This window comes from Sphaeramia orbicularis, unplaced genomic scaffold, assembly GCF_902148855.1.
Source record: "Sphaeramia orbicularis unplaced genomic scaffold, fSphaOr1.1, whole genome shotgun sequence".
Classification (NCBI taxonomy): Eukaryota; Metazoa; Chordata; class Actinopteri; order Kurtiformes; family Apogonidae; genus Sphaeramia; species Sphaeramia orbicularis.
This window is the reverse complement of record NW_021941630.1, coordinates 1-25,000: the sequence shown is the minus strand read 5'-3', so window position 1 is coordinate 25,000 and position 25,000 is coordinate 1. Positions and strand designations below refer to the sequence as shown.

General features: G+C 45.0%; 1 protein-coding gene across 8 annotated transcripts in view; it reads left to right on the top strand.

The window, feature by feature from the left end:
- LOC115416610 (cystathionine beta-synthase-like) overlaps positions 1–24,339 on the top strand; it is a 29,721-nt gene extending 5,382 nt beyond the window's left edge. Inside the window, exons 2-14 of one of the 8 annotated variants that reach the window (XM_030130439.1) lie at positions 8,960–9,251; positions 10,317–10,423; positions 15,188–15,322; positions 15,446–15,525; positions 16,358–16,562; positions 16,731–16,822; positions 17,556–17,681; positions 19,130–19,214; positions 20,137–20,242; positions 20,330–20,757; positions 20,920–21,099; positions 21,151–21,456; positions 22,015–22,618. In XM_030130439.1, the coding sequence (XP_029986299.1) occupies positions 8,968–9,251; positions 10,317–10,423; positions 15,188–15,322; positions 15,446–15,525; positions 16,358–16,562; positions 16,731–16,822; positions 17,556–17,681; positions 19,130–19,214; positions 20,137–20,242; positions 20,330–20,411 (1,302 nt within the window). In that variant the 5' untranslated portion in view covers positions 8,960–8,967 and the 3' untranslated portion in view covers positions 20,412–20,757; positions 20,920–21,099; positions 21,151–21,456; positions 22,015–22,618. The other 7 variants (XM_030130440.1, XM_030130434.1, XM_030130435.1 and 4 more) reach the window with 7 other exon arrangements.
- The last annotated feature ends 661 nt before the right edge of the window (positions 24,340–25,000 follow it).

Sequence of the window (25,000 nt, the reverse complement as noted above, 5' to 3'; positions counted from 1 at the left end):
TGGTCCACTACAGAGTCCTCCTGTGGTTCTGGGTCCAGCTGGTCCACTACAGAGTCCTCCTGTGGTTCTGGGTCCAGCTGGTCCACTACAGAGTCCTCCTGTGGTTCTGGGTCCAGCTGGTCCACTACAGAGTCCTCCTGTGGTCCTGGGTCCAGCTGACTCCAGGTTCACTTATTTATTTCCCTCACATTTGGACTGTGGACCAGGTTCTGTACGGTTCTGAGAACCACTGTGCATTCCAGAGGGATTAGAAAGGTTAGAACTGAAGCAGATCAGGGTTTTACTGAGACCGTCACATGACCCCCAGCAGGATTTAGGAACAATATGAAGGAATTTAACCCTTACACACCAAACACAACCCTTAAACACCCAAACACAACCCTTAAACACCAAAACACAACCCTTAAACACCCAAACACAACCCTTAAACACCAAAACACAACCCTTAAACACCAAAACACAACCCTTAAACACCCAAACACAACCCTTAAACACCAAAACACAACCCTTAAACACCCAAACACAACCCTTAAACACCAAAACACAACCCTTAAACACCAAAACACAACCCTTAAACACCAAAACACAACCCTTAAACACCAAAACACAACCCTTAAACACCCAAACACAACCCTTAAACACCAAAACACAACCCTTAAACACCAAAACACAACCCTTAAACACCAAAACACAACCCTTAAACACCCAAACACAACCCTTAAACACCAAAACACAACCCTTAAACACCAAAACACAACCCTTAAACACCCAAACACAACCCTTAAACACCAAAACACAACCCTTAAACACCCAAACACAACCCTTAAACACCAAACACAACCCTTAAACACCAAACACAACCCTTAAACACCCAAACACAACCCTTAAACACCCAAACACAACCCTTAAACACCCAAACACAACCCTTAAACACCCAAACACAACCCTTAAACACCCAAACACAACCCTTAAACACCAAACACAACCCTTACAGACCTAAACACAACCCTTAAACACCAAAAATAACCCTTACACACCAAACACAACCCTTAAACACCAAACACAACCATTAAACACCCAAACACAACCCTTACAGACCCAAACATCCCCCTTTAACCCTTAAAGGTGCAGGAGACTTTCGTTGACCAGTTTTTCCTCAGATCTGTCCATCCTCTGTCATATCCTCAGTATCATTCATCTGTCAGTCTGTCTGTCATTACTCAGCTGAATGTGTTGCATTGTGGGAAACAGAGGCTCTTGCTGCACAAACCTCCCAGCCACCTGCAGTGGCGGTGTGAGCCTCCATTTCCCACAATGCAACACATTCAAATGAGTAATGACAGACAGACGAACAGACTCATGATACTGAGGATATGACAGAGGATGGACAGATCTGAGGAAAAACTGGTCAACGAAAGTCTCCTGCACCTTTAAAGACCCAAACGTCCACCTTTAACCCTTACAGACCCAATATTTTTTATAGAATAACCCTCAACTGTAATCTGAGCTTTAATGAACATCTACAGGATCAGTGAATCAAATATAGAAAATACAGGATTTACTCTGAAAAAACACTAAATACAGAGGAGATATGAGAGTAAACGCTGTTAAATATGTGCAGAGTAAACGGTGGGTGTTCATGGGTTAAATCCTCCTGTGGGGGGTCCAGGTCTTCAGGTCCTGGGCTCAGATCCACTGTGGATCACATGACCCTATGACCCTGATGAACCGTCCATGAGGCCAGCACATACCAGCCTGTCTGAAAAACCAGAGCCCAGACCAGGTTTAGCTCCAGGGTCAGGGTCCATGGGTCCAGGGTTTAGGACAGTAGACCTGGACCCCCTCCCACACAGACCCCAGACCCTGTTCCACTTCTGTTCTGGAACCTTCCCCCTTTCTTCTGTTCTGTTGTCTGTGGAAATGAAATGGTGGATCATGTATTTATTTTATTTTACTTTATTTTATTTATTTTTTATTCTTCTATTTTTCAATTTTTTTATTGTTATTTTTTATTGGGTTTTTTTTTTGTATTTTTGGTTTTTTTTAATTATTTTTTACATTTTTTTAATTCATTTTTTTAAATTATTTTTTCATTTTTTTCAATTTTTTTTTTAATTTTTAAAATTTTGTTTCATTATGTTTTTTTTTAATAAATAAATTTTTTTTTTAAATGAAATGGTGGCTCGTGTGGTTCCACCTGTGGAGGGTTAGGGTTAGGAACAGAGCCCTGGTAAAGGTGGAACCAGGGTTCAGGAACAGCTGTACTTCCAACCAAAGGGGGACAGTCTGAGGACGGACCAGCAAGACTCAGGTGGTACCATACAAATTACATACTAGAACCACCATACCATGTTTAGGGATGTCCCCATGTCGGATCAGAGTTAGCAACGAGATCGAGCCCACCTGGACCTGGTTCTGGGACCGAGGTAAACACATGTCCTGCCCCGTCAAATTAAAGTTTATGAAGGTCAGGAAAAGACAAGAACCTGCACAACAACAGGACGGAGAGTTCTGATGTGTGTGTGTGTGTGTGTGTGTGTGTGTGTGTGAATGGAACACCCTGGTCTGGAACAGGAAGTGAAGCAGCAGGACTGGAACAGGACCAGGACCATGACTCAGCAGCATTGGGTCTGTTTAGATCCGGGTCATCTGTTCAGGGGGGACGGTTCTGACCCAGTGTTGTGGTACCGGTCGCAGTGCTGGTTCTGACCCAGTGCTGGTTCTGACCCAGTGTTCTGGTCCCAGTCCTGTACAGTCTGTGTGTTCTTCTGGTCTGTGTGTTTGTTTGTTGTAGGTGTTGGTTGTAGTTCTTGTCTGACTCCGCCCCCTCTCAGGTTACATAAGGACGTGTTTTCATCCACATGAGTTTGACTGAAACTGGAGCGGAACACCTACTGTGTCCTCTGCTCTGTGTGTGTGTATGTGTGTATGTGTGTGTGTATATATATGGGATGCAAATTACTGATTAGTTCATTAATTGTTAGTTGGTTGCCCTTATCGATTGATTAACAATTAATTGATAAGCGGCGATTTTCCTGAGAACCTGAATTTCTTTTTCAATACAGTCTAAGAATAAAAGTTAAATATAGTTTCTGTACTTCATGATAAAAGCAGGTCATTCCACAGTCCGTGTTTCCTGTGGAAATCATCTGTTGGTGTGGTGGGGCGGAATGGGGGGGTGCATGTGTGCGTTTTGTTGGGGGGGGGGTGTTGCATGCATGCAGTTTGGCCAGGGGATGCATGCATGTTGGTTGGTAACTGGTCGTGTGTGCGTCACTGTGCCGTGTCCTCCTTCTAATACTGTGGGGTACAGTTCAGTCTGTGACCCCACAGCTGACAGTGAAACTTCCACTCATTTATCTTTTCCACACATTTGGGTGTGCATTTAGTCGGGGGTGCACAAACACACAATCAGTCTGTGTTTGGCTCCTCCCACAAACACACAATTGGTCTGTGTTTGGCTCCACCCACAAACACACAATCAGTCTGTGTTTGGCTCCTCCCACAAACAGACGGTCGGTCTGTGTTTGGCTCCTCCCACAAACACACAATCGGTCTGTGTTTGGCTCCACCCACAAACACACAATCAGTCTGTGTTTGGCTCCTCCCACAAACACACAATCGGTCTGTGTTTGGCTCCACCCACAAACACACAATCAGTCTGTGTTTGGCTCCACCCACAAACACACAATCGGTCTGTGTTTGGCTCCACCCACAAACACACAATCAGTCTGTGTTTGGCTCCTCCCACAAACACACAATCGGTCTGTGTTTGGCTCCACCCACAAACACACAATCAGTCTGTGTTTGGCTCCACCCACAAACACACAATCGGTCTGTGTTTGGCTCCACCCACAAACACACAATCAGTCTGTGTTTGGCTCCTCCCACAAACACACAATCAGTCTGTGTTTGGCTCCACCCACAAACACACAATTGGTCTGTGTTTGGCTCCACCCACAAACAGACAGTCGGTCTGTGTTTGGCTCCACCCACAAACAGACGGTCGGTCTGTGTTTGGCTCCTCCTCCATGTCCATACAGACATTCAAACTCATCTACACCATGATCCAGTTCAGTGAACTCCTATCCCAGCCACGGCGTCGCAGCACAGACAAACAACAGCCTTCAGCCATGTGTGGACAAGGACAATTAACCCACTATTAATTATTTAATCCAGCAAATTCTTATCAACTAGTAATCATTAGTCGATTAATTGTTTACATCCCTAATAAATAAATAAATATATAAATATATATATGTGTGTGTGTATATATATATATATATATATATTTATATAAGGGATGTCCAATATTGGCTTTTTTGCCAAAAACCGATATGCCGATATTGTCCAACGCTTAATTTCCGATATCTACCGATACCGCTGCCGATATATGTGGGCTATTAAACTAATTTTCGGTAACATCACATATCTCCTGTCATGGCATTAACACATCATGCCTAATTTTATTGTGATGCCCCATTGGATGCATTCTCAAATGCAACAAGGCTTTTAAATGTAAACTCTGTCTGTGCACAGAACACATACTTCAACTTAATACTCCAGCCAAATCCCACAGTGTCTTCCCTGTGTCCTGCTGACATTCTCCAGCTGAATCTGTTCTGTGTCCTCAGTCTGAATCTGAACTCACTCTAACAGATGAACACTAGCTGTCCTTTGTCTGTCCCATGTCTGTGTGTCTGTCTTCTCCTTGAATGTCCTCTACAAATGTCTCTTCTCTCTTCCTCCTGTCTGTCATTGTCTCCGTGTCGCTCCGTGCCCCCCCTCCCGACCACCACTTTGTGTCAGACCTGAGCCGCTCCGTGTTTCTGTGTTCCGTGTTCGTCTCCCTCACCTTCTATTTCTCCGTTCCTGTCTCTAATGGTTCTTCTGTAGCTCCATCATATACTGAACTGTCAGACTCTGTCTCCATAATCATCTTTAAGGTTTTTGAAACTGTGTGCGGTTCCTGCACAGTCTGCATTTCCTCATTCAGTGACTGACGCTGGATGCGTTGCCATGGGATACGGAGACTCCAGTGTGAAAACATTAAACCCGGTCCGTCATTTTTCCGAAAAAGCTGCTTAATTGTGTGTTTTTGGACAAAGGAAAGTAATTCACACGATCCACAACAGCTCCAACTACAGTATAACAGTGAAAACACGGAGTGACGGAAAATCTGGTCATTGGCGAAGAAAGAGTTAATTTGTGGAAAAAATGCCATATTTATGTATTTTCTCTCCCTCCCTCCATGAGTCTGTTACAGTGTGGTAACTCTACTGTACAGTTTTGAAAACTGCACATTTCTTTCAGCTACAAACAATGCTCCATTTACGCGTCGGTAAATGCCGGTGAAATCAAGGCATTATTTTATCGGTTTTAATAATAGGCAAAAAAACCGATACCGATATTCACCGATATTACATTTTTATGCCAATATTGGGCCGATATTATCGGTGGGCCGATATTATCAGACATCCCTAAAATATATATATATATATATATATATATATATATATAAAAACCAAAATGAACGTACTCCATTTTTTTATTAGATTAAATATCTAAAGCATTGATAATCCTTTTTAACACATACAGTATCACAGTGAAATACTGCGATATATCACAGATGCCATCTTTTCTGTTTTCACTCTTTTCTCTCTTCTTTGTTTTTTCGTTCCTCAGTCTTTTCTCTCTTCTTTGTTTTTCGTTCATCTCAGTCTTTTCTCTCCTTTGTTTTTTCGTTCGTCTCAGTCTTTTCTCTCTTCTTTGTTTTTTCGTTCGTCTCAGTCTTTCCTCTCTTCTTTGATTTTTCGTTCCTCAGTCTTTTCTCTTCTTTGTTTTTTCGTTCCTCAGTCTTTCCTCTCTTCTTTGTTTTTTCGTTCCTCAGTCTTTTCTCTCTTCTTTGTTTTTCGTTCATCTCAGTCTTTTCTCTCTTCTTTGTTTTTTCGTTCGTCTCAGTCTTTTCTCTCTTCTTTGTTTTTTTGTTCCTCAGTCTTTTCTCTCTTCTTTGTTTTTTCGTTCCTCAGTCTTTTCTCTCTTCTTTGTTTTTTCGTTCGTCTCAGTCTTTTCTCTCTTCTTTGTTTTTTCGTTCCTCAGTCTTTTCTCTCTTCTTTGTTTTTTCGTTCCTCAGTCTTTTCTCTCTTCTTTGTTTTTTCGTTCGTCTCAGTCTTTTCTCTCTTCTTTGTTTTTTCGTTCCTCAGTCTTTCCTCTCTTCTTTGGTTTTTTCGTTCCTCAGTCTTTTCTCTCTTCTTTGGTTTTTCGTTCGTCTCAGTCTTTCCTCTCTTCTTTGTTTTTTCGTTCGTCTCAGTCTTTTCTCTCTTTGTTTTTTCGTTCCTCAGTCTTTCCTCTCTTCTTTGATTTTTCGTTCCTCAGTCTTTTCTCTCTTCTTTGTTTTTTCGTTCGTCTCAGTCTTTTCTCTCTTCTTTGTTTTTTCGTTCCTCAGTCTTTTCTCTCTTCTTTGTTTTTTCGTTCCTCAGTCTTTTCTCTCTTCTTTGTTTTTTCGTTCGTCTCAGTCTTTTCTCTCTTCTTTGTTTTTTCGTTCCTCAGTCTTTCCTCTCTTCTTTGTTTTTTCGTTCGTCTCAGTCTTTCTCTCTTCTTTGTTTTTTCGTTCCTCAGTCTTTTCTCTCTTCTTTGTTTTTTCGTTCCTCAGTCTTTTCTCTCTTCTTTGTTTTTTCGTTCCTCAGTCTTTTCTCTCTTCTTTGTTTTTTCGTTCCTCAGTCTTTTCTCTCTTCTTTGTTTTTTCGTTCGTCTCAGTCTTTTCTCTCTTCTTTGTTTTTTCGTTCCTCAGTCTTTCCTCTCTTCTTTGTTTTTTCGTTCCTCAGTCTTTTCTCTCTTCTTTGTTTTTTCGTTCCTCAGTCTTTTCTGTCTTCTTTGTTTTTTCGTTCGTCTCAGTCTTTTCTCTCTTCTTTGTTTTTTCGTTCGTCTCAGTCTTTTCTCTCTTCTTTGTTTTTTCGTTCGTCTCAGTCTTTTCTCTCTTCTTTGTTTTTTCGTTCCTCAGTCTTTTCTCTCTTCTTTGTTTTTTCGTTCCTCAGTCTTTTCTCTCTTCTTTGTTTTTTCGTTCGTCTCAGTCTTTTCTCTCTTCTTTGTTTTTTCGTTCCTCAGTCTTTTCTCTCTTCTTTGTTTTTTCGTTCCTCAGTCTTTCCTCTCTTCTTTGTTTTTCGTTCATCTCAGTCTTTTCTCTCCTTGTTTTTTCGTTCCTCAGTCTTTTCTCTCTTCTTTGTTTTTTCGTTCCTCAGTCTTTTCTCTCTTCTTTGTTTTTTCGTTCGTCTCAGTCTTTTCTCTCTTCTTTGTTTTTTCGTTCCTCAGTCTTTCCTCTCTTCTTTGTTTTTTCGTTCGTCTCAGTCTTTTCTCTCTTCTTTGTTTTTTCGTTCCTCAGTCTTTCCTCTCTTTGTTTTTCGTTCATCTCAGTCTTTTCTCTCTTTGTTTTTTCGTTCCTCAGTCTTTTCTCTCTTCTTTGGTTTTTCGTTCGTCTCAGTCTTTCCTCTCTTCTTTGTTTTTTCGTTCCTCAGTCTTTTCTCTCTTCTTTGTTTTTTCGTTCGTCTCAGTCTTTTCTCTCTTCTTTGTTTTTTCGTTCGTCTCAGTCTTTTCTCTCTTCTTTGTTTTTTCGTTCGTCTCAGTCTTTTCTCTCTTCTTTGTTTTTTCGTTCGTCTCAGTCTTTTCTCTCTTCTTTGGTTTTTCGTTCATCTCAGTCTTTTCTCTCTTCTTTGTTTTTTCGTTCGTCTCAGTCTTTTCTCTCTTCTTTGTTTTTTCGTTCATCTCAGTCTTTTCTCTCTTCTTTGTTTTTTCGTTCCTCAGTCTTTTCTCTCTTCTTTGGTTTTTCGTTCATCTCAGTCTTTTCTCTCTTCTTTGTTTTTTCGTTCGTCTCAGTCTTTTCTCTCTTCTTTGGTTTTTCGTTCATCTCAGTCTTTCCTCTCTTCTTTGTTTTTTCGTTCGTCTCAGTCTTTTCTCTCTTCTTTGGTTTTTCGTTCCTCAGTCTTTTCTCTTTGTTTTTTCGTTCCTCTCACTCTTTCCTCTCTTCTTTGGTTTTTCGTTCACCTCAGTCTTTTCTCTCTTCTTTGTTTTTTCGTTCCTCTCACTCTTTCCTCTCTTCTTTGGTTTTTCGTTCACCTCAGTCTTTTCTCTCTTCTTTGTTTTTTCGTTCCTCTCACTCTTTCCTCTCTTCTTTGGTTTTTCGTTCATCTCAGTCTTTTCTCTCTTCTTTGTTTTTTCGTTCCTCACGCTTTCCTTTGTTTTTTCGTTCCTCTCACTCTTTCCTCTCTTCTTTGGTTTTTCGTTCACCTCAGTCTTTTCTCTCTGTTTTTTTGTTCACCTCAGTCTTTTCTCCTTTGTTTTTTCGTTCGCCTCAGTCTTTTTTCTTTTCTTTGTTTTTTCGTTCGTCTCAGTCTTTTCTCTCTTCTTTGGTTTTTCGTTCATCTCAGTCTTTTCTCTCTTCTTTGGTTTTTCGTTCCTCAGTCTTTTCTCTTTGTTTTTTCGTTCCTCTCACTCTTTCTTCTTTGTTTTTTCGTTCGTCTCACTCTTTCCTCTCTTCTTTGGTTTTTCGTTCGTCTCAGTCTTTTCTCTCTTCTTTGGTTTTTCGTTCATCTCAGTCTTTTCTTTCTTCTTTGGTTTTTCGTTCCTCAGTCTTTTCTCTTTGTTTTTTCGTTCCTCTCACTCTTTCTTCTTTGTTTTTTCGTTCGTCTCACTCTTTCCTCTCTTCTTTGGTTTTTCGTTCGCCTCAGTCTTTTCTCTCTTCTTTGTTTTTTCGTTCCTCTCACTCTTTTCTCCCTTCTTTGTTTTTCCGTTCCTCTCAGTCTTTTCTCTCCTTTGTTTTTTCATTCTTCTCAGTCTTTTCTCTCTTCTTTGGTTTTTCGTTCGTCTCAGTCTTTTCTCTCTTTGTTTTTTCGTTCTTCTCAGTCTTTTCTCTCTTCTTTGGTTTTTCGTTCCTCTCACTCTTTCCTCTCTTCTTCGGTTTGTCCAGTTGAAGTCATGCCGTCGGTTCCGTTGTCCAAAGAACCCGTTAACGGCCCCGTGTGTCCTCACGCCGCCAAGCTGCTCAACCACGCCAACGGAGACGCCAAAAAGAAGAACCCCCTGAACGGAGTGGAGAAGACCCCAGACCCAGAGGACCCCCAGGACCCCAGCCGCTCCATCCAACTGAACGCCAAGAACGGAGGAGCCGAGAGGAAGTGGATCCGCCCAGACCTGCCCAGCCGCTGCACCTGGAGCCTGGGGGCCTCCAAAGCAGACTCCCCCCATACACAGGGGCCCAGGTGAGTCCACTTATGACCCACCTGGGTCCAGACTTGACCCAGGTAGGTCGAGGTGAGTCCACTTATGACCCACCTAGGTCCAGCCCTAACCCAGATAGGCTCAGGTGAGTCCACTTATGACCCAAGGGGGTCCACATCTGACCCAAGTGGGTCCACATCTGACCTACCTGGATCCAGGTGAGTCCACTTCTGACCCTTGTGGGTCCAGACCTGTCCCAGGTGGGTCCAGGTGACTCCACATCTGATCCAGGTGAGTCCACATCTGTCGTAGTCTCCCCTGGACTCCCATAGACTCCCATAGACTCCCATAGCCTCCCTTGGACTCCCATGGACCCCCATAGCCTCCCTTGGACCCCGTACAGACCCAGTTCTCCTTCAGTGTCAGTTCACTCATGTAATTTTTCTATTTTTAACTTTCCTTTGGTCCAGTTTTTTTTTTTTTTTGCAGTGTCACAGCTGAATGCATGTTCACTTCTAGACTCTGAGTCTGTAGATCTCACTCACTAATCGGTTTAATACTTTTCACAGAACACAAATGCATTCTGGGTAGTACCCACTCAGTTGTGTGTGGATTAAAGACAGACTTTATAATGAAGTCTTTGTGTTTCATTAGAACAAAGAAGGAGTTTGAAGTCTGTTCAGTCCAATTAGAAACCACTGGTCCCACCAGGTCCCACCAGGTCCCACTAGGTCTGACCATGGGACTGTTGTGTTGTTTTTTTTGTTGATGTCCTTGGATCCAGTTTGGTGGATTTCCAGTACTGACGTAAACATTAGAGGAGGTAGAACCAGTGGAACCAGTTCATAAAGAACAGAGAACAGTAACGACATGTGATCCACAAACTGTAATTAAAACAAACACACCTGCAACAAGTGGAAACAGGCCCCAACTGACACCAGGAACTGGATCAGACCAGATCAGACCCATACTGACATTCCACACTGTTCTGTCTGTTTTGTGTTGGTTCTGAAGGTTCTGTTCACTCTGGTGTTGGTTCTGAAGGTTCTGTTCACTCTGGTGTTGGTTCTGAAGGTTCTGTTTGTCTCTATTGTCCTGTTTTTCAGGAAACCTGCCGTGCCCATCCTTCCAAACATCCTGCACCGGATCGGAGACACGCCTTTGGTTCGAATCAACAAGATCCCAAAAGTGTTTGGACTCAAATGTGAAATATGTGAGTTATCTATGATTGAACTGTCAACATCCAATAAAAGCACAAGGACAAACAAACAAACTGACAAACAAAAACAAATCATAAAGGATGATGGTCTGTGGTAACAATAGACTCTGGTACAAAGAATAGAATAGAATAGGTTCCTTATTTGAGGTTCTTGTTGTGTTTAGGTTCCTTAAAGGTGTGGGAGACTTTTGTGATGTATTTTTATCCAATCTGTTGACCCTCAGTCATATTCATTGTGGGAAACAGAGGTTCACACAGTCGCCTACAGGGGCAGCGTGAACCTCTGTTTCCTACAATGCACGCCGCGACAAAAAATTCCCCAGATGCCCGAGTTCCCTCCCACCTCTGAACGTAAACACATGGTTTGTTTGCAGTGGATGGAACTAAGAAACTGTTCACTGTAATACAAGAGATTCAGCTGAGGAATGACAGACAGACGAACAGACGAATGAAACTGAGGAGATGACTGAGGATGGACAGAACTGAGGAAACATTCATCCCCAAAGTCTCCAGCATCTTTAATGGAGGTTCTGCTTGTGTTCAGGTTCCAAGGTTATTATCGTTAACGAAAACGAACGAAATGATGAAAACTAGAATTGTAAAAACATTTTCATTAACTGAAATAAATAAAAACTCTAATTAAAAGAAAACAACCATAACTAACTGAAACTGTATTGTGAGCTTACAAAACTAACTAAAACGCATAAAAATTATGGATAAAATTCCCTTCGTTTTCGTCTTTGTCAATGTTGGATTGATGTTAAATTGATTTATTTCTCTCCAGCAATTTGAGCTGGCGGTACCATACAGCAGTTCGCAGTCCATCATGTGTGTTCACTTGTGGTTTCCAGTCGTCTCCTGGTCCCCACTCTACCTGGAACATACAGACTAATGCCCCGTTTCCACTACGTGGTATCGGCTCGACTCGAGTCGGCTCGGCCTTTTTGTGTTTCCATTACGAAAAAGGGCCTGGAATCTGGTCCCCGGTACTACTTTTTTGGTCTCACCTCCGCTGAGGTTCCAGGACCAGGGACCAGATACTAAAACGTGACGTGTACACACTGCAGACCACTGACTGGTCAGACAGTTTTCTCTGTGACCCGCTGTTTTACAAAAAACAGATGCAGAAGTGGACAGTAAACATAGCGGTACATTAATCTACAAGATAACAGCCCAAAACTACACCAGGGTCGGTCCAGGACATTCAGTCTTTGGTGGCCGACATAAAAATTCAGACGAGACAACACGCAAAAAGTGAGTTTATCAGCAACTCTCTGAGCAGACGACACAGAAGTAACGCGCTGCATCACTATGACGACCAGGTACTGAAAAGTCGGCAGTATCTTGTAATGGAAACGCTGTCCAGGAATACCGAGTCGAGCTGGTTCCATGTAGTGGAAACGTGGCATTTATCTGGGACACAGCAGCACAGTCCTGTCTGGGATTTACTTTAGTGATGCATGGGGTCGTTTTTTTTTTTTGCGCACCATGTGTGCCTGAGTGACAGAGATAGAGCAGAGCTAAAGGACAGAGTCAGTGTTGAACTAGCATCCAGGCGAAGACTGGAGAGTTTGTCACCATGAAAAGGCCTTCCAAGGCCTGAACTGCACAGTTTAGAAGAGGAGAAAAGAGGAGCATGAAAACTAATCCAATTACAGAGGTATGGAACTTGTTAGAATGTTAAAAAACGTTTGATGTTACTAGCTACAGCTAGCTAAACTGAAATGAAGCAAAGTTGGCTAATATTAGAACTGTAGATGATTAAGATATGAGATATCTGCTAAGGTGTGGTTTACTGATGATGGATTGGGTTATATATGTTTATAAGTGGTTTATATATGTTTCAATCTGGTTTATATGTGTTTCTATCTGGTTTATATATGTTTATAAGTGGTTTATATATGTTTCTATCTGGTTTATATATGGTTTTATCTGGTTTATATATGTTTCTATCTGGTTTATATATGTTTCTATCTGGTTTATATATGTTTCTATCTGGTTTATACATGTTTCTATCTGGTTTATATATTCAATTCAATTCAATTCAATTCAATTTTATTTCTATAGCCCAATATCACAACCAGGTTATCTCAAAGGGCTTTACAGAGTCAGTTGGAGTAAACAACAGTCAAATAAACAGCAGAACATGAGTCATGTCCAGGGCATCCCCCGTCCTTAGACCCTCCTTCTCGGCGAGGAAAAACTCAAACCCAGTGGGAAAAAGGAGAAACCTCGGGGAGAACCACAGTGAAGGACAGATCCACTCCCATGGACGGACAGGGTGTAGATGCACCAGGACTGATGGACGTCCATCTGCAGATGTAGTTCCAGTCTGAAGGATGCAGTAGGGTGGACACATGGGGGGTCCATCCCGCTGGATGAGACAGGCAGGGGCGAGGAGGCCCATCCACAGTGGTGAGGCCGAGGACGTCCATCCAGACAGGTGGGGGAGGGGGTCAGGACACAGGTCAGGGCAGGACACAGATGGGTCAGCGCAGATCCTGTCGTCATTGGCTCCCAAGTGGCTACGGCTGAAAAAGTAGCCACTCCCCCAGAGGGGAGTGGGGAAAGGGGACACCAGGTGAATAGTACTGCACAAACTAAGTTGGCTAAATATTAAAAATATAAGTACAGACAGAAGTGGTACGTAGAAGCAGAAACAGGAGATAGGACTCAGTGCCTGGACTTCCCCCAGCATCACTGCTCCTAGGGCAGCTTAGACTGAACTGTGGCTTCAGTCTGGTTTGAACTAGTCTGACCAGAAGCTTTTCAAACAGGAACGTTTTCAGCCTGACCTTAAATGTACAGACTGTGTTGGCCTCTTTAATGTTAGCTGAAGCTGATTCCATAAAACAGGAGCTTGGTAACTAAAGGCTCTAGCTCCTACTGTACTTTTACAGACCCTGGGAACTACCAGTAGACCTGCATTCTGAGAACCAAGGGTTCTGTTGGGATGGTACGGCACCAGAGCGTCTCTGAGATAAGAGGGGCCCATACCATTAATGGTCTTGTATGTGAGGAGGATATGTTTCTATCTGGTTCATATATGTTTCTATGTGGTTCATATATGTTTCTATCTGGTTTATATATGTTTCTATCTGGTTTATATATGTTTCTATCTGGTTTATATATGTTTCTATCTGGTTCATATATGTTTCTATGTGGTTTATATATGTTTCTATCTGGTTTATATATGTTTCTATGTGGTTTATATATGTTTCTATGTGGTTTATATATGTTTCTATCTGGTTTATATATGTTTCTATGTGGTTTATATATGTTTCTATGTGGTTCATATATGTTTCTATCTGGTTTATATATGTTTCTATGTGGTTTATATATGTTTCTATGTGGTTTATATATGTTTCTATCTGGTTTATATATGTTTCTATGTGGTTTATATATGTTTCTATCTGGTTCATATATGTTTCTATCTGGTTTATATATGATTCTATGTGGTTTATATATGTTTCTATCTGGTTCATATATGTTTCTGTCTGGTTAAACTGCTGGCTGCTATGTTTATCTCCTCTCACACTTTGCACATCTTCGCATTGTTTTCACGTAATTGACGTCATGTATGGATCACGCCCCCCTCAACCTGCTATAGGGAGTTTATACATCCTACTGTACATGTGTTTGTGTCTGTGCTCAGCCAATGAGCCGCCCTAACCCCACCCCCAAACAAAGTGTCCAGAGTAACCTGCTGATTCACGCCTCACTAATTTCTTTGAATAGGATGATGAGGAAGATAAAATAGATGAAATAGCTAAAACTAATACTAAAACTAAACTAAACTAAAACTAAGCATTCACAAAAAAACAATAACTAATAAAAACTAACAAACCTGCTCTAAAAACTAATTAAAACTAACTGAATTAGAGAAAAAAAGTCAAAACTAATTAAAACTAAACTATAATTAAAAATCCAAAACTATTATAACCTTGTCAGGTTCCTTCTTGGAGGTTCGTCAGGTTCTGCACATTCATCGTAGCCCATTTCTTCTCCTCACTGTTCTTTTAAATTGGGTTCCTAACAGTTCCTTTGTGTGTCCTCAGTGGCTAACAGTTCCATTGTGTGTTGTCAGTTCCTAATCTGAGTTCCTAACAGTTCCTTTGTGTGTCCTCAGTGGCTAACAGTTCCATTGTGTATTGTCAGTTCCTAATGTCAGTTCCTAACAGTTCCCATGTGTGTCCTCAATTCCTAATGTCAGTTCCTAACAGTTCCCTTGTGTGTCCTCAGTTCCTAATCTCAGTTCCTAACAGTTCCCATGTGTGTCCTCAATTCCTAATCTCAGTTCCTAACAGTTCCCTTGTGCGTCCTCAGTGCCTAATCTCAGTTCTTAACAGTTCCGTTGTGTTGTCAGTTCCTAACAGTTCCCATGTGTGTCCTCAATTCCTAATGTCAGTTCCTAACAGTTCCCTTGTGTGTCCTCAATTCCTAATGTCAGTTCCTAACAGTTCCCTTGTGTGTCCTCAGTTCCTAATCTCAGTTCCTAACAGTTCCCATGTGTGTCCTCAATTCCTAATCTCAGTTCCTAACAGTTCCCTTGTGTGTCCTCAATTCCTAATGTCAGTTCCTAACAGTTCCCTTGTGCGTCCTCAGTTCCTAATCTCAGTTCCTAACAGTTCCCTTGTGTGTCCTCAGTTCCTAATCTCAGTTCCTAACAGTTCCCTTGTGTGTCCTCAGTGCCTAATCTCAGTTCTTAACAGTTCCGTTGTGTTGTCAGTTCCTAACAGTTCCCATGTGTGTCCTCAGTGGCTAAGTGTGAGTTCTTCAACGCTGGTGGCAGTGTGAAGGACCGCATCAGTCTGAGGATGGTGGAGGACGCTGAGAGGGCCGGCATCCTGAAGCCTGGAGACACCATCATAGAACCCACGTCTGGAAACACAGGTCAGTGCAGGGGTCAGAGGTCAGGGGTCAGTCCAGGGGTCAGGGGTCAGTGCAGGGGTCGGGGGTCAGGCTGGTTACCATGGAGATGCCCCATCAACAGCACCTGTGTTCATCTGTTTCCAGGGATCGGACTGGCCCTGGCTGCAGCTGTGAAGGGGTACCGCTGCATCATAGTGATGCCTGAGAAGATGAGCATGGAGAAGGTGAGGGGGGACCTGTAGGGACCTGAGACCTGTAGGGACCTAGGACCTGTAGGGACCTGAGACCTGTAGGGACCTAGGACCTGTAGGGACCTGAGACCTGTAGGGACCTAGGACCTGTAGGGACCTAGGACCTGTAGGGACCTGAGACCTGTAGGGACCTAGGACCTGTAGGGACCTAGGACCTGTAGGGACCTGAAACCTGTAGGGACCTGAAACCTGTAGGGACCTAGGACCTGTAGGGACCTGTAGGGACCTGAGACCTGTAGGGACCTAGGACCTGTAGGGACCTGAGACCTGTAGGGACCTGTAGAGACCTGTAGGGACCTGTAGGGACCTAGGACCTGTAGGGACCTGAGACCTGTAGGGACCTAGGACCTGTAGGGACCTGAGACCTGTAGGGACCTAGGACCTGTAGGGACCTGAGACCTGTAGGGACCTGAGACCTGTAGGCATACCGCTGCATCATAGTGATGCTTGAGAAGATGAGCATGGAGACGGTGAGGGGGGACCTGTAGGGACCTGAGACTTGTAGGGACCTGAGACCTGTAGGGACCTGTAGGGACCTGAGACTTGTAGGGACCTGTAGGGACCTGAGACTTGTAGGGACCTGTAGGGACCTGAGACCTGTAGGGACCTGAGACCTGTAGGGACCTGTAGGGACCTGAGACCTGTAGGGACCTGTAGGGACCTGAGACCTTTAGGGACCTGTAGGGACCTGAGACCTGTAGGAACCTGAGAGGGGACAGCTGTATGTGGACAGTAGATTCATGGTCCAAACCCGTCATGTGACCCGGTCTAACCCAGTCCCTGGTTCCATCCCTTTCTGGTTCAGGTGGACGTGTTGAGAGCTCTGGGGGCGGAGATCGTCCGCACGCCCACCAGCGCTCGCTTTGATTCGCCGGAGTCTCATGTGGGCGTGGCCTGGCGCCTCAAGAATGAGATCCCCAACTCCCACATCCTGGACCAGTACCGGAACCCCAGCAACCCCTTGGCCCACTACGACACCACAGCCGAGGAGATCCTGGAGCAGTGTGACGGTGAGGCACCACCCTTAGACCTGGACCACAGCACCACCCTTAGACCTGGACCCACATGGAGTCCAAACAACACCACCCTTATGACTGATTGGAGGAGCACAATGACAATAAATGATCTTCTATTGTATTGTATTCGGTTTTATTTTATTTTATTCTATTCTATTCTAGGTAAGGTGGACATGCTGGTGGCTGGAGCCGGTACAGGTGGAACCATCACAGGAATCGCCCGGAAACTGAAGGAACGCTGTCCCAACATTAAAGTGAGTCCACTGTCCAGGGTTTAAAGACCAACCCTAAACCTCTGTGGTCCAGGAGTCTGTCCCTGGTCTCTGTCCTTGGGTCTGTCCCTGGGTCTGTCCCAGGAGTCTGTCCCTGGGTCTGTCCCTGGTCTCTGTCCCTGGTCTCTGTCCTTGGGTCTGTCCCTGGGTCTGTCCCAGGAGTCTGTCCCTGGGTCTGTCCCTGGTCTCTGTCCCTGGTCTCTGTCCCTGGTCTCTGTCCCTGGGTCTGTCCCTGGTCTCTGTCCCTGGGTCTGTCCCTGGGTCTGTCCCTGGTCTCTGTCCCTGGGTCTGTCCCTGGTCTCTGTCCTTGGGTCTGTCCCTGGTCTCTGTCCCTGGGTCTGTCCCTGGTCTCTGTCCCTGGGTCTGTCCCTGGGTCTGTCCCTGGTCTCTGTCCCTGGGTCTGTCCCTGGTCTCTGTCCTTGGGTCTGTCCCTGGTCTCTGTCCCTGGGTCTGTCCCTGGGTCTGTCCCTGGTCTCTGTCCCTGGGTCTGTCCCTGGTCTCTGTCCTTGGGTCTGTCCCTGGTCTCTGTCCCTGGGTCTGTCCCTGGTCTCTGTCCTTGGGTCTGTCCCTGGTCTCTGTCCCTGGGTCTGTCCCTGGTCTCTGTCCCTGGGTCTGTCCCTGGTCTCTGTCCCTGGGTTTATCAGTAGACGTCCTTGTCGTCCTCTGATCTGCTGGTTGTTTAATGACTGTTTTTGTTGGTTTTTTTCATTCTCAGATCGTGGGTGTGGATCCAGAAGGTTCCATCCTGGCTGAACCTGAGGAGCTAAACAAGACAGATAAGACCCAGTATGAGGTGGAGGGTATCGGGTATGACTTCATCCCCACCGTCCTGGACAGATCTGTGAGTCCCACTGTCTGATATGGTCCACCGACAAGTAGAGTTAAAGACAGAGACTGAGTACAAACACAGTCACACCACAGGAGGAGTTAGCATTAGCATTAGCATCATCACATACAGACAGGGTTCCAGAAGGATCTGCATCTAATACTGAATCAAACTGGTCTTACATCTGATCTGGTAGACCCTCAGATCTGTTCCAGACACATGTGGGCTGGTTACCATAGGAACCAGTCCAACTCCACTGTTTATACTGAAACTACTAGTGTTGACCATGTGGACCCGCAGGTTCTACATGTGGACCCGCAGCTTCTACATGTGGACCCACAGGTTCTACATGTGGTGGTTTTTATTCTGTTGTGTATTCATTCATGCTGTTCCACATTTGTCGACCAGTCTCCACCAAAGTGTTCTGGACACAGAAACAGGATTAGAAGGATATTATATTAAAAATGACTGATATCTGATCAAATATTGGTCTGATCAGCTGTTACTGTTTACACTAGACTCAGTGTAAACATCTGTGCAGACTGTGTCACTCATGTTGTTGCTTTAGTTCATCTACATGACATCATACACTAAATGAATACAGTGAACCCTCACACTTCGCGGTTAATGGGGGCTGTGACCCCCCCGCGAATGGTGAAAAACTGCGATGTGGAGTACCACACAGTATATGTACATGTACGCGCGTACGCAAAATCTACGGAATGTACACTCACTTAGACGATCTCTCCTCTGTGCGTGGCTGACGAAGATCTTGATGATGACGATGATTCTTGATGATTGATGGTAATGAAGATGATGGACTGCCTGTGCAGGTGTGAAGTATGGAATGTGATACCTGCACGGGTGCTAAGGGAGAGGACGCCTCCTCGTCAGCTATTAATATGGGCAGAGGAGACGGATCGTTGACCAACTCCCCTTCTGAGAGAGTAGGAGAGGCTGGCGGAGGAGGAGATGAGCGAGCAGGAGTACGAGTGGGAATATTTTTGAAACCTCCGCGATGTACTGAGACCGCGATTGCTGAGACCGCGAACTGTGAGGGTTCACTGTACTAACTAAACCACTAGCTCCATGCTAACTTGAATGGGAAATTCCATATACATGCTAACAATTAGCATTTATTAATTAACTAGAGATTTAGGATGTGCCTTTATCCAACAGCAGAGGTATTCTCAGTTTACATTCACACAACGTGAACATAGTCCCAGGTGAATGTTTACCTGAACTGACTACGGGAACACCAGAAGGACAAAACACACACTACTGCACCTTATTCTGACCACCAGAGGGCGCCATATTGGAAACTAACTGAAGTAAAACTGAATACATTTACTTCTAAAATCGACACATACTAATAAAAGTACAAATCCCAGAGTAGATGCCTTTGGTTCTGCTTCTGTTCTCCATCCTCCTGTTCTTATGGATCTGTTCCTCTGTGTGTGCAGGTCATTGATATGTGGTACAAGTCCAACGACGAGGACTCCTTCAACATGTCGAGAATGTTGATCAGAGACGAAGGCCTGCTCTGTGGTAACAACACACACTTTTACAAACACACAACTTCTACACACACACACACACACACACACACACTTCTACACACACACACACACATTTCTACACACACACACACACACACACTTCTACACACACACATTTCTACACACACACTTCTACACACACATTTCTTTACACACACTTCTACACACACACACTTCTGCACACACACTTCTACATACACACACTTCTGCACACACACTTCTACATACACACACTTCTACACACACACACTTCTACACACACACACTTCTGCACACACACTTCTACATACACACACTTCTACACACACACACACACTTCTACACACACACACTTCTGCACTCACACTTCTACATACACACACTTCTACACACACACACACTTCTACACACACACACACACTTCTACACACATACACACTTCTACACACACACATTTCTACACACACACACACACACACACACTTCTACACACACACATTTCTACACACACACACACACACACTTCTACACACACACATTTCTACACACACACACACACATTTCTACACACACACACACACTTCTACACACACACATTTCTACACACACACACATTTCTACACACACACACACTTCTACACACACATTTCTACACACACACACATTTCTACACACACACACACTTCTACACACACACATTTCTACACACACACACACACACTTCTACACACACACATTTCTACACACACACACACATTTCTAACACACACACACTTCTACACACACTCACACACACACACACACACATTTCTACACACACACACATTTCTAACACACACACACACTTCTACACACACACGCCATCGTTCACTTCTACCTCCACCTGTTGGGTTGTTGGGTGTAGATTAGTTCAACCCTGTTGTCTTCAACAGGAGGCAGCTCTGGAACCGCCATGGCTGCAGCGGTCAACGTGGCCAAAGAGCTGAAGGAGGGTCAGCGCTGTGTGGTCATCCTGCCGGACTCCATCCGAAACTACATGTAAGTCAACCACCAAGAAACGAAGAGCAACGGCAACATGGAAACTACACATACGTCTGTCAAACTGTGGGTTTGTGATCCTCAAAGGTCCAAGTTCCTGAGCGACAAGTGGATGGTCCAGAAGGGTTTCCTGAGAGAGGAGGACCTGATGGTCAAGAAGCCCTGGTAGGTTCTGGAGACATGACACCAGTGACCGGTTCAGTAACTGACCAGTCATCGACTACTAGGTCGACTAGTCATCAACTAGTGGGTAAACCGGTCAACCGGTCATCGACTACTGTGATGACCGGTCAGCTGGTCACTTGCCCAGTAAAGGGCTAATACCCTTCAGACACTCTTGGAGGTTTAGTCCACAGGTCCAAGGACAGGGACTGTCTCTACTGGGGATGTGCACTTGAACTCATCACTGTTTAGTCCACGGTCCCAGTGGATGTCCCTGCTGCTGTCTCAAGAGTTTGACTAAGTTCACAGTAGGACAGGTGTCTATGGTAGGACAGGTGTCTATGGTAGGACAGGTGTCTATGGTAGGACAGGTGTTCACGGTAGGACAGGTGTTCACAGTAGGACAGGTGTTCACGGTAGGACAGGTGTTCACAGTAGGACAGGTGTCTATGGTAGGACAGGTGTTCACGGTAGGACAGGTGTTCACAGTAGGACAGGTGTTCACGGTAGGACAGGTGTTCACAGTAGGACAGGTGTCTATGGTAGGACAGGTGTTCACGGTAGGACAGGTGTTCACAGTAGGACAGGTGTCTATGGTAGGACAGGTGTCTATGGTAGGACAGGTGTTCACAGTAGGACAGGTGTCTATGGTAGGACAGGTGTCTATGGTAGGACAGGTGTCTATGGTAGGACAGGTGTTCACGGTAGGACAGGTGTTCACAGTAGGACAGGTGTTGACAGAACAGGTGTTGACAGTAGGACAGGTGTTGACAGTAGAACAGGTGTTGACAGTAGAACAGGTGTTGACAGTAGGACAGGTGTCTATGGTAGGTCAGGTGTTGACAGTAGAACAGGTGTTGACAGTAGAACAGGTGTTGACGGTAGGACAGGTGTTCACGGTAGGACAGGTGTTGACAGTAGAACAGGTGTTGACAGTAGAACAGGTGTTGACAGTAGGACAGGTGTTGACAGTAGAACAGGTGTTGACAGTAGGACAGGTGTCTATGGTAGGTCAGGTGTTGACAGTAGAACAGGTGTTGACAGTAGAACAGGTGTTGACGGTAGGACAGGTGTTCACGGTAGGACAGGTGTTGACAGTAGAACAGGTGTTGACAGTAGAACAGGTGTTGACAGTAGAACAGGTGTTCACAGTAGGACAGGTGTTGACAGTAGAACAGGTGTTGACAGTAGGACAGGTATCTATGGTAGGACAGGTGTTGACAGTAGGACAGGTGTTGACAGTAGGACAGGTGTTGACGGTAGGACAGGTGTTGACAGTAGAACAGGTGTTGACAGTAGGACAGGTGTTCATGGTAGGACAGGTGTTGACAGTAGAACAGGTGTTGACAGTAGGACAGGTGTTCACGGTAGGACAGGTGTTGACAGTAGAACAGGTGTTGATAGTAGAACAGGTGTTGACAGTAGAACAGGTGTTGACAGTAGGACAGGTGTTGACAGTAGGACAGGTGTCTATGGTAGGACAGGTGTTGACGGTAGAACAGGTGTTGACAGTAGGACAGGTGTTCACGGTAGGACAGGTGTTGACAGTAGGACAGGTGTCTATGGTAGGACAGGTGTTGACAGTAGAACAGGTGTTGACAGTAGGACAGGGGTTCACGGTAGGACAGGTGTTGACAGTAGGACAGGTGTTGACAGTAGAACAGGTGTTCACAGTAGGACAGGTGTCTATGGTAGGTGTTGACAGTAGGACAGGTGTTGACAGTAGGACAGGTGTTCACGGTAGGACAGGTGTTCACAGTAGGACAGGTGTCTATGGTAGGACAGGTGTTCACGGTAGGACAGGTGTTCACGGTAGGACAGGTGTTCACAGTAGGACAGGTGTCTATGGTAGGACAGGTGTTCACGGTAGGACAGGTGTTCACGGTAGGACGGGTGTTCACAGTAGGACAGGTGTCTATGGTAGGACAGGTGTCTATGGTAGGACAGGTGTTCACAGTAGGACAGGTGTCTATGGTAGGACAGGTGTTCACAGTAGGACAGGTGTCTATGGTAGGACAGGTGTCTATGGTAGGACAGGTGTTCACGGTAGGACAGGTGTTCACAGTAGGACAGGTGTTGACAGTAGAACAGGTGTTGACAGTAGGACAGGTGTTGACAGTAGAACAGGTGTTGACAGTAGAACAGGTGTCTATGGTAGGTCAGGTGTTGACAGTAGAACAGGTGTTGACAGTAGAACAGGTGTTGACAGTAGAACAGGTGTTGACGGTAGGACAGGTGTTCACGGTAGGACAGGTGTTGACAGTAGAACAGGTGTTGACAGTAGGACAGGTGTTCACAGTAGGACAGGTGTTCACAGTAGGACAGGTGTTGACAGTAGAACAGGTGTTGACAGTAGGACAGGTATCTATGGTAGGACAGGTGTTGACAGTAGAACAGGTGTTGACAGTAGGACAGGTGTTGACGGTAGGACAGGTGTTGACAGTAGAACAGGTGTTGACAGTAGGACAGGTGTTCATGGTAGAACAGGTGTTGACAGTAGGACAGGTGTTCACGGTAGGACAGGTGTTGACAGTAGAACAGGTGTTGACAGTAGGACAGGTGTTCATGGTAGGACAGGTGTTGACAGTAGGACAGGTGTTCACGGTAGGACAGGTGTTGACAGTAGAACAGGTGTTGACAGTAGGACAGGTGTTGACAGTAGGACAGGTGTCTATGGTAGGACAGGTGTTGACGGTAGAACAGGTGTTGACAGTAGGACAGGTGTTCACGGTAGGACAGGTGTTGACAGTAGGACAGGTGTCTATGGTAGGACAGGTGTTGACAGTAGAACAGGTGTTGACAGTAGGACAGGGGTTCACGGTAGGACAGGTGTTGACAGTAGAACAGGTGTTCACAGTAGGACAGGTGTCTATGGTAGGTGTTGACAGTAGGACAGGTGTTGACAGTAGGACAGGTGTTCACGGTAGGACAGGTGTTGACAGTAGGACAGGTGTTGACAGTAGAACAGGTGTTGACAGTAGGACAGGTGTTGACAGTAGGACAGGTGTCTATGGTAGGACAGGTGTTGACAGTAGGACAGGTGTTGACGGTAGGACAGGTGTCTATGGTAGGACAGGTGTTGACAGAAGGACAGGTGTCTATGGTAGGACAGGTGTTGACAGTAGAACAGGTGTTGACAGTAGGACAGGTGTTGACGGTAGGACAGGTGTTGACAGTAGGACAGGTGTCTATGGTAGGACAGGTGTCTATGGTAGGATAGGTGTTGACAGTAGGACAGGTGTCTATGGTAGGACAGGTGTTGACAGTAGGACAGGTGTCTATGGTAGGACAGGTGTTGACAGTAGGACAGGTGTTGACGGTAGGACAGGTGTTGACGGTAGAACAGGTGTTGACAGTAGGACAGGTGTCTATGGTAGGACAGGTGTTGACAGTAGAACAGGTGTTGACAGTAGGACAGGTGTCTATGGTAGGACAGGTGTCTATGGTAGGACAGGTGTTGACAGTAGGACAGGTGTTGACAGTAGAACAGGTGTTGACAGTAGGACAGGTGTCTATGGTAGGACAGGTGTTGACAGTAGGACAGGTGTTGACGGTAGGACAGGTGTTGACAGTAGGACAGGTGTTGACAGTAGGACAGGTGTCTATGGTAGGACAGGTGTTGACAGTAGGACAGGTGTTGACAGTAGGACAGGTGTTGACAGTAGGTCAGGTGTCTATGGTAGGACAGGTGTCTATGGTAGGACAGGTGTTGACAGTAGGACAGGTGTTGACAGTAGGTCAGGTGTTGACAGTAGGTCAGGTGTCTATGGTAGGACAGGTGTCTATGGTAGGACAGGTGTTGACAGTAGAACAGGTGTCTATGGTAGGACAGGTGTCTATGGTAGGACAGGTGTTGACAGTAGGACAGGTGTTGACAGTAGGTCAGGGTCATCCTTAAATCTCTCCACTGGCTCCTGTTCTATATCGTCTTCATTTCAAAATTCTTGTGCTAACTTTCCGGGCCCTACATGGCCAGGCCCCTGCATACATTGCTTCCCTGATCCAGCCCTACAGCTCGACTCGTAGCTTGAGGTCTTCAGGACAGCACCTGCTGATGGTTCCACGGACCTGTTTTAGCACACGCGGTGACAGGTCTTTTAAAGCTGTGGCACCACGTCTATGGAATGACCTGCCTCTACACCTACGGTCCATGGACTCTGTACAGAGCTTTAAGAAACACCTCAAAACCCTCCTGTTCAAAAAGGCTTTTTAGTCTCCCACCTGACCCAGGACCACCACAGACTGATTACACTCTATGTATTCATCATAACGTACTCCATGTGTTATCCCCCCCCCCAGTCTCTCTATATCTCTATCGCTCTCTCTTTTCTCCTCCTTTACTCTCTCTCTCTCTCTTTAACCCCAACTGGTCAAGGCAGACAGCCATCCTTCAGGAGTCTGGGTCTGCTCCAGGTTTCTGCTGTTAAAGGGAAGTTTTTCCTCGCCACTGTCACCAATCACAAGTGTTTGCCCCTGAAGGATTCTGTTGGGTCTGGAAACTTAATTTGATTCTGATTTGAATTGATAAAGCACTTTGTGACTCTGTCTGTGAAAAGTGCTCTATAAATTAAAAAAAAGAAAAAAAAAAAAAAAAAA